Source organism: Marmota flaviventris, chromosome X, assembly GCF_047511675.1.
Source record: "Marmota flaviventris isolate mMarFla1 chromosome X, mMarFla1.hap1, whole genome shotgun sequence".
Taxonomy (NCBI): Eukaryota; Metazoa; Chordata; class Mammalia; order Rodentia; family Sciuridae; genus Marmota; species Marmota flaviventris.
This window is the reverse complement of record NC_092518.1, coordinates 46573106-46582184: the sequence shown is the minus strand read 5'-3', so window position 1 is coordinate 46582184 and position 9079 is coordinate 46573106. Positions and strand designations below refer to the sequence as shown.

Sequence of the window (9079 nt, the reverse complement as noted above, 5' to 3'; positions counted from 1 at the left end):
TTCCCCAAGAAAATGGCCCCTTGTTCTGGTATCTCTCTTTAGCTACCTACTTCTCCTTCCGATTTCATCCAAATTTCTGAAAAGGAGAGTCCATACATATGTTCAGTCTCCTACACTTCTGCTTTCTGATCCGGACTTGCCCACCTCACACCTCTTCTTCAAGAAAGTGTCTTCTGTGTCTATAATCCCCATGACTCCCTCCCCTGCTGAACTTCTCTCAGGAAGATGTGCTAAACTTGCTCCCTAAAACTAACACTGTCACCTCAAACTACACATAGACTGAAACAGAAACTTTTCCAATTTCTTTCAATGTGTGACAGCCCACCAAAAAAAATAATGCAACCAATTCAGAAATAGCAAATAGATTTAATGCAGAGTATCAACATCTGTTGATTGATAGTGGCTGCCTAGAGTGCTGTTTTGAGTAGATTTCTGAGGGTGCACCCTGGCTTGAAGAGAAAGACTGCTGGGATTAGCAATATCTGCAAACACAAGTAAAAGAAAATTAAAAATTCAATTAATATTCACCAATCAGGAAGAAATAAAATACCCAAAGCAGTGTCTTTTACACACTCTCTGTATCATTCTCAAAACCAGGCTTCATTCAGCTCCTCATCCCATTCCCATGAGCCCCAGCTTCTACCACCAAAATTATGACAGATACCTGAAATCTCACTTGTAGGAGAAACCACAGGCACCAGAACTGCTACTGGTACTGGCACCAGCTCCACCAAGGCCAGCAAAGAGCCCAAATGTGAGAGTGGCGGTCAGGCTCGCACTGGCACTGAAGCCACCACTGGCACTGGCACTGGCACCAGCACCGGTACCGGTACTGGTACTGGTACTGGCAGCAGCACTAGCACCACCACTCTCTTGGGCTTTGGCTTTAGCTTCAGCTCCTGCCTGGATCCGGGCTTTGGCCCAGGGTCCAATATCAGCTTCATCCCAGTTGCAGGGCCCAGCAGCATTCTCAGAGCCAAGCCCAATGCCCATTCGGGCTCTAATCTCAGCCCTCGCCTTGGCTTCAGCTGCAGCCTCAGCTGCAGCCTTCAAATCTGCTTCCATTGCCTCACGGTACTGAGCTGCCCATTCCTTGGGATCCTTCTTTTGTACCTGAAATGGAAATAACAACCATCAGAAGGATCATAATCAGAGGATGAAGTACGTACTATTTGCTAGGCACCATTTTACATGCTATATGTAATAGCAATCATACAGTAAGTTCTAATAGTAATTCTGCACCTACTATACTATTCCATCCCTGCACTAACACTTTCTAGCTCCATAACTGGAACATATCACCTACCAACCTTTATGGACCTGTTTTCTCACATGCAGTAAGATAATACCATGTCAGTTGTAAGTGCCTGCCACCATGTTTGAAAACTAAGAAGAGACTTCAGAATGTTTAGATATGACTACAGGCTGTTCTGCACACAGCGTGTCCCAGCCAGGGGCACCCCACACTCTTGATGTGCTAAGCTCAAGCAGCTCTCCAATTACCTTGCAGGCAAATTTCAGGACTTTCATCTTGCTGGTCTCATAGTAGGAGCGCAGGCCCCAAAAGAACTCATACTCAGGGGGATTGCTATTGGGGACTCTGGCATAGTCCAGGTACCTTGAAAAGAGAGGTTTAAAGTCTTTATTTCCAGGGCCACCCAAGGCCAACCCATGCATGGACTATAGACAGGCTCTAGATGATCACCTCCCAAACTAAATACTGCAGCTTTCCCCTTAGTATTGAGCTCTGTCTCACTGGTCCTTTCTGAAAGTCACATGGAGGTGTAGAGGGTACACATGTAGGGCATTTGTTCATAGGGAAGCCACAATTTTTGTGCCCCTTGTCACAATAACCCCATATTCCTGTTGGGTGTGTTGTAAACAGAGAAGCATTCTTCAGGCCCCCTGCTCTGAGCACACCCCACCACAAGGGTTCTGAAGCCTGGCTAAGCCCCTGGAAAGATCTATTATAGAAAATGACTAGAAAGATGATAAGGGAAGAAACAGTCAACCAAGAGCAACCTGCTCTTTATATTAACAATTGTGGTGTGTGTGTGTGTGTGTGTGTGTGTGTGTGTGTGTGTGATTATCTGTGTGAGTCATCACAAGTTCTCCAAAGAACAATGATAGGGTGGCTCTTGGTCAAAAAGTCAAGAGGGTTGGACTCCAGGCCCCAAAGAGCCTTTTACTAGCTGTTGGATATTCAAATGTCCCCTCTCAGAGCCTTAAGTCCCTGAAACACAAAAGGGGATGGAAAGACATTCTGCAGGGTAGTTATGAAAATGAAATCAATTGTACAAGTCATGTCACCAGCATGGTAAAACTGGCTACATGAAGTTTTTATACTGAGGCATTTCTTTATGGAAATTAATTTCTATGAGGTTTTTCTTAGCACAATAAAATGAACCAAGGAATTAGAGTCAAGATCCAACACAACTCTTCCATTTGATACCTATGTAACCCTGTGCAAATGACTTCACCTCTCTGAGCCTCAGTTTCCATGATATGTACAATGCTGGTAACGACAAACTCTCCCTTGCTCTCAAGGCACATAAGAGTCCACATAATAGAGCAGGAAATATACACTACACTTGTTCCCTATCAATGCCCCCCAAATAACCTACCAGCTGCACACATACATGCATTCACCACATACACACATGTGCACACATGCATATAGGAATTCACTTATGATGCCTTCACTGCTCAGTTCTGACACAGGTGAAATGCATGGAACACACCAACACTAGCCAAAGATACTTACTTCTGCTTCACAAACTCATCAGTAATGAGCTTCTTCACATCCCCAAAGAGTGAGTGATGTATCCTAAGAGCAGAAGAAAGACAAATAAACAAACAAATCAATGCCACAAGAGCAGTAGCACTTCCCAGACATGGGCAGAGGCATTTCCAAGATGGAAAACAAGTTTCAGCACAGGGGGAAGCTCTATAGAAGCTCAAGAGACAGTGAGAGAGGGAACAGAGTTCAAGAGCATTTGCCCATCCACCCAGCCCAGCACCCCCCGCCTGCTCCACCAGACCACCAGGCTGATGCAATCCTGGGACCGTCCTCTCTTGCCAAAGGACAACACGGACAGCAAGCGTTGAGAGAGCCCAATCATACCCAGGGCGCAGCCCCAACTTGCGTAGCACCTCCCAGATGACAGCTGCAAGGGGAGGCAAGAGGGGATAGGGACAGAAAATGAACACATGGAATTCAGAGCACAGCCACCCATTAGGTTACATGCCCATCCACTCACCCTCACTGGACCTATTTCCATTCATGAAGATGATGCTAAGAAGCACCATGAGGAGACCCAGCTTGGGTGAGTCCTTGGTCCTAAGGGAATAATAAGACAGAGAAACTTTATGTCCATGAGCCATGTGCAAGACACACTGGCCAGCTCACTAGGCTAGCCTCTCTTAGATTCCTTTGATATGTGAGAATTCTGTCCAGTCTGTTTTCAGCTCTATATGACCCTATGCAAGTCACTCAGACACATGAGCCATGGTGTCCCATTCAGTAAAATGGGAAAATCATATCCTATCTCTATCCCATGTTGCCAAGAAGATGGAAGAATACCTGTCACAAGTTGACCAGGTAACAACACAAGTACCCAGTCAATGTGAGTCCTTTCTTCTCCCAGAGCCCTCAGACCTGAGAGAATTCTAGGCAAAGTCCCCAGTGACGAAACTCCCCATGACCTTGGGCAAGTTTCCAGGTTCCTCCAGGCTTCAATCTCCCTATCCATAGTAAGCACTATGCACAGATGTATGCACAGCATATCCAAACCTTTCTTGCCATTGGAGCATCATGATCTGCCCACACCAGGAAGCCCTCCCATGAGAACCACTCTGCCAAGGCCAGGCCAGGCATTCAATAGGAAAAAAATCAGGCCACAATAGGCCTGGGAAGCTTCTGAGGAGACGACTAACCTAACAGCAGGAATGTCCCATCCTAGGCTCTTATGCTCTTCAGTCAATCATAATCAGGTACTACTACTGTATGCAGGACTCTAACCATGAGTGGGGGCTGGGGCAGGGGCTTTTTAGGTCTTGTCTTTTCTGACCCTCTAAGAGGACATGGGGAGAGAAGGCAAGGAAAGGGTAGTACCATGTATGAAAGTAGAAGCCCCCTCTAACCCCATCCCTTTTCCAGCTTACGTTCCCAGTATTCCTGCATCTGTGGGTTCTAAGGTGCTGAGAAGAATGTACAAGTGGTCATTCTTATCAATTTCCTTCAACTGAATCCCAAATACCTGTGGATGGGAGAAAAACTTGTGAGATCACAAAATTCAGCTTCCCAAACATCCTGAAGCTAACCGTGTACCTAAGGGTTTTGAATGTGTGAAAAATCAGTGAGATACTGCTCACAAAGCACACAGCTAAGTGCCAGGCACAAGTAAACAAGCAATAAATGTACTATTGTCATTATCTTTGTGATTAGTGGGAATCTAGGGAAACAGGAGAGTATGTAAAATATACAGAAGTACACATCCAGCGGAAGACAAAAGCCAGGACTAAGTTGGGTGGATTGGATTTTGGCTGTGCTTACACCACTGACTTGCTGTATGACCCATGGCTGATTTATGCCCCTCCTTAGGCTGCTGTCTGACCATCTTCCCAGTGATGGGGATCTATTAGTGCATCTCTGTGGTTTCTCCCCCAGAAGAGACATTGTATACCTTTGTTCTATTCAAGGTTTCCCCAGTCTACCCATCCCCCAGGGTTGCCCCTTCACCTTCTCCAATGAATAGCCTGCTCGTTCAATGATTTCAGGGTACACATCAGTATATTCTTTGATGATGTCCTTCAGCATGTCTGCAATGGGAGAGTGTTGCCAGCACCTGGGCTAAAGAGATGTCCCATGCCCAAGCTACTGACCCTTTGCCAACCATGCCATGGGTGGCTTAACCAGGTTCTAGCACTGCCAAATTAGAACTTTGGGAGGAAAGAGGTAAGAGTGTAAGAGTGAGGGGTGCTCCCAGCCCACAGAGAGAGGGCAATTGAGGGCAGAGCTTAGGGAAGGGTTAAGGTTAGTAAGACTCTACCTGAGCGTTTGATGGGAATCTTTGTCTGGTCTTTAGATAACAGGTACTTCACCAAATCATTTGCCTGGAAGAGGAACAAAAGATGAAAAGAGCAATATAAGTCTGCAGAAAACCTGAGAGGTTAGCAGAAAAGGGTTCAACCAAGGCAGTGGAAAAAGCAGGATAGAAAGGATAAAGTTCTCACCCTCCCTTGCAAAAGGGCAACATCACGAGGTGGTGGTGCTTCAGGCTCCTGGGATGACTGGAGTTTGGCAGCTCTACGCCGGGCCTTGCCCCTGCGGGCTTTAGGTGACCTCAGTGAGAGCAATGCTCTCCGGGCCCAAGCAGCCAACCGAGTTCTTGATGCCCTACGGGCCCAAAAGGCTATGGGACCCCTTGAGGCCCTGCGGGCCATTGAGGCCATTAGGGCCTTTGAGACCCTTCGACCACCTGTGGTTCCAGAAGCCTGACTTTGATCACTGTTGCCATCCTCTTCCCCATCCAGATGTTTCACCTGCATCAATAGAAAGGAAACTCAACATCACTAGGTAAAGCAGGTCCTTTCTTTACACCTTATCTCTTTCAGGAAGCACCCCCTAATCCTGCCCCAGTAGTAACAGCCTAATTCACTGGATACTGGCCTCGCTGATTGCTGGGTTTGTTTTTCTGACTTCCAGTTGGGAGTTTCATCCCCACAGCAGACCAGGAACAACCCAAGGGTGGGGCCTGAATCTTTTCCTCTTTCTATGTGCCCCACTGGCTCTGTGTATACCACCCTGGACTCAGCGTCCTCTATAAAACTGAGACTATGAGAATTACAAACCAAGTGAGAAAAAAGGAATGGAAAAGCAAGGGTGATGACTGCAGAAGTCTTACCTTTCGGGCTTTCTTGGCCTTGACCTTGGGTCGAGTATCCTGATTTTCCTGAGCCTGGGCAGCTGCACCCTCAGGCTCAGGTTCATCTGCTGGAGCCTGAGAGGTAGTAGTCTCAGTCTCCAGAGCCTTTGTATTGACCTTTGTATCAGCTACACAGCTGGCCTTTTTGGTCTCAGTGGCAGGCACTGTCACAGCCTGCAGGTCAGCATTCTGTGTCTTGGTGTCAGCTGCTGGACTCTTCTTTTCAGCTGCCAGAACCTGAGCATCAGTCAGCTTGGTGGTAGTAGGTGAGGCCTTGGTGGTAGCTGACTCCTGAGCCTTTGAGGCCTTTGAGATCTCTGTAGCCTTTGAGACCTCTGTAGCCTTTGAGACCCCTGAGGCTTTTGAGACCTTTGCAGCCTCTGAGCCCTTTGGTGTCTCTGAGACCTCCAAGTTCTGGGTCACTGTTAACAGGGTCTGCATTGTCGAGCTACTGTTCTTTTCTGAGGCTTCTGCCTGCAAGGGGAAACAGGGAAGCTCACTGACCTTCTCCCCACACCCAAGCAGGCAAATGGCTCCAAAATTCCAAGGCCACACTTCTCTGATCTGTTCTGACTCTGACTTGCAGTGTGTTCTGACCACCTCAGCCTCCCCTTCCTCTGAGCAAGAATTTATGACAGAAGAGGGGCCCACCCACCCTCTCCCTTCCTCCCTTCCTCCCTCCTGAGGGAACCCAGGCAAGGAAGTGGGTGGAGATGGACAAGTGGGATGGGAAGGGAAGTGCCAAGGGATTTAGAGCAGCAACAGGGGCTGGAGAGGAAAAGCAGCTGCATAGAAGACAGAAAGAGGCCTTACCTGGAAGCGAGCTGGACCCGCACCACTCTTGCTTGTGTCAGACATGTCTCAAGTTGGCCTGGCAAGAGCTGAGCCTGAAGGGGAAAAGGCCTGGGTCAAGTGGTGAGCCCAATGAACGTTGTCTCCCGTTTGGCTTAGAGGTTGATCCTCACCTTTTCTAGGGCCCCAATCCCAAACCCCTCCCCCACCCCCAACGACTCTGTTCTCAGATACAGAAATCCAAAGACTAGGTCTCAATTCTCTGCAGCCGCACCCTCCCCTTCTCCAGGAAGATGTGCCAGCGCGGCAGCTCTAAGGACCCCGCCCCTTTTCCCAATGCACCCCCCAGCCGCAGGTCGACAGTGCGCATGCGCGTCTGCTGCAGGGCCCATCTCAGCCCCGCCTGCTTTCCCAGCACAAGCCCTTTCTTTGATGTCCACCGTGCACATGCGCAGTCGGCAGCTGGCCCATCTTGGTGCTGGCCTTTCTCACACGCCCCTTTCTAGTGATACACGACACGCATGCGCAATAGTTAAGCTCTCAGTCCAGCACCCAGCCCTAATACACGCCTCTCTCCAGGTCCGCAGTGCTGTTCGGTCCCGCCCACTCCCCAAATACCCTCTCTCCCAAATTGTCGCAGCTTCTGGTGGTCCCCGCCCCTCCCCTAATCACACCCGCCCCACCAAGTCCACAGTGCCTTCTGGTCCCGCCCTTTTTCCTAACACGCCCCCCTTCAAACAGGGGCAAAACACATCTAGGTTCCGCCCCTTTCCTATTACACCCCCTCCTCAAATTTAACTAGTGATTCTATCTTGGGCCAGGCCAAACTGGGTCCAGTCCCTCCCTTTCCAGCCGGATGGATCCGGTATGATCCGGTCCTTAAGGCAGGTTTTCTCCAGATCCCAGAGGGTGGTGCCGACCCCTAGCGGGCTCTCATCCAAAACCGGGCCCCACTGCTCACCTCGTCCTACTACAATTCCCGAGTGCGTCCACTCTCTCCAAGCCCCTCCGAAACTCGGAGACTGCCCTCCCCCCTCCAGGCCGGAAGTGGTCCCGCCCCTTTCCGCCTCCCTAGGGGGCCTCCGTCCCAGCCTGTCTGCCCCTCCCCCGCTCCCTGCTCCTCATTCCTTATCCCCCTCCCTATTCCCTCTGCCTTGCTCCCTATTCTCTATTCCCCCATCGCATTTCCTATTTTCTGCACAGAATTCCCTATCCCCGTTCCTTACATCCTCCTCTGTGTTAACTATACACACCCTCCCCCAGTACTCTTTAACCCCTCTCTGCATCCCCTACTCTCTTCTATGAATCTCCACTCCCCCTCAGTATTCCCTTCACCCTTGTATTCCTTGTCCTCTACCCAACATGCTCCGTTAGCCGTTTTTCTCCGTTCCTCCGCTAGTCTCTGTTCCCCAGTCCATATACAGTCTACTACTTTATCGGTCGTCCTTATTGCCTTCAGCCCACTTCGGGTCATCTCTGCTCCAGCTGCAGTGGTGCAACAAGAATTGCCCACCTGCCTGTCTGTAGGTTAGAGGTGTTGGAATCACTGTCTGGCCGCCCGAAAACTCCAGTCTCGACGCCACTCACCTTGTCCTCGAGCGAGTCTGGGATGCGTCTGCCCTCTCTCAGTCCCTCTCCGAAGTCTCAGGCTCCTGGACTAGAGCTGCAGACAGCCCAGCCCAGCCCAGCCCCTTTCCGCAGCCCCCTGCCACCCCCCCTCGCCTTCCTCGGGGGTGGGGCAATGGGGCCCCGCTCAGGGCTGTCTGACGCCAAAGCCCATGTTTATGCCACTGTACCAGGCTCGGTCTGAAGCCCTTCCAACCCAAACCACCCCCTGAAAGCGAGTCATTCATTGAATTTATTTATTTTTATATCTTTATTTTTTCTTATTACAAAGGTAATGTGTTGATGTTGTCAGAATTTGAATAATGCAAAAATATGTAACAGACCAAAGAAAAGCTAACCTTAACTCATTTCCCCAAAATACTACTATTAACATTTTGATACTCATTCATCTAGATTTTTTCCCATTGATTTACTAATTATTTGGGTTTTCTCACCATACATGGTACACTATACTAACTCTTCTGTGACCTGTTTTTCTCTCCAGTTACATGTTTAAACCTCTTTCCCTTAGTGCACATTTTTTTTTAACAGCTGCATAATCTTTCCTTGTATAGATGTCCCATAACTTATTTAGCCAGTCCAGCATGCAGGGACATTCTGATTGTTTCCTCTTATCCCCTCACTGTTGCATACATTGCAACAGGATACATCCCAAGATCATTTTTTTGTTAATGCAATTACTATATAACTCAAATGACACAAAGTGTCAACTTATTTCAAAAAGTGCACCGAAT

General features: G+C 48.8%; 1 protein-coding gene and 1 non-coding gene across 5 annotated transcripts; both read right to left on the bottom strand.

The window, feature by feature from the left end:
- Positions 1-346: 346 nt before the first annotated feature.
- LOC114104183 (melanoma-associated antigen D2) lies at positions 347-8393 on the bottom strand. 4 transcript variants are annotated; one of them, XM_027950207.2, is made up of 13 exons: positions 8307-8393; positions 6741-6814; positions 5907-6401; positions 5236-5544; positions 5052-5115; positions 4742-4821; positions 4165-4259; positions 3261-3340; positions 3125-3167; positions 2765-2827; positions 1504-1618; positions 665-1113; positions 347-482 (listed from the first exon to the last, which is right to left on the bottom strand). In XM_027950207.2, exons 2-12 carry the CDS (start codon positions 6783-6785, stop codon positions 673-675), a joined length of 1830 nt encoding a protein of 609 aa, XP_027806008.2. In that variant the 5' UTR covers positions 6786-6814; positions 8307-8393; the 3' UTR covers positions 347-482; positions 665-672. The 4 variants fall into 4 exon arrangements, with proteins under 4 accessions (XP_027806008.2, XP_027806010.2, XP_071462429.1 ...); XM_027950209.3 differs by lacking the exon at positions 8307-8393 and adding an exon at positions 7681-7764; XM_071606328.1 differs by lacking the exon at positions 8307-8393 and adding an exon at positions 7062-7080.
- LOC114104191 (small nucleolar RNA SNORA11) lies at positions 1796-1923 on the bottom strand. Its single transcript, XR_003584804.1, has one exon. It is a non-coding gene; the product is annotated as a small nucleolar RNA SNORA11 (small nucleolar RNA).
- Positions 8394-9079: the final 686 nt, after the last annotated feature.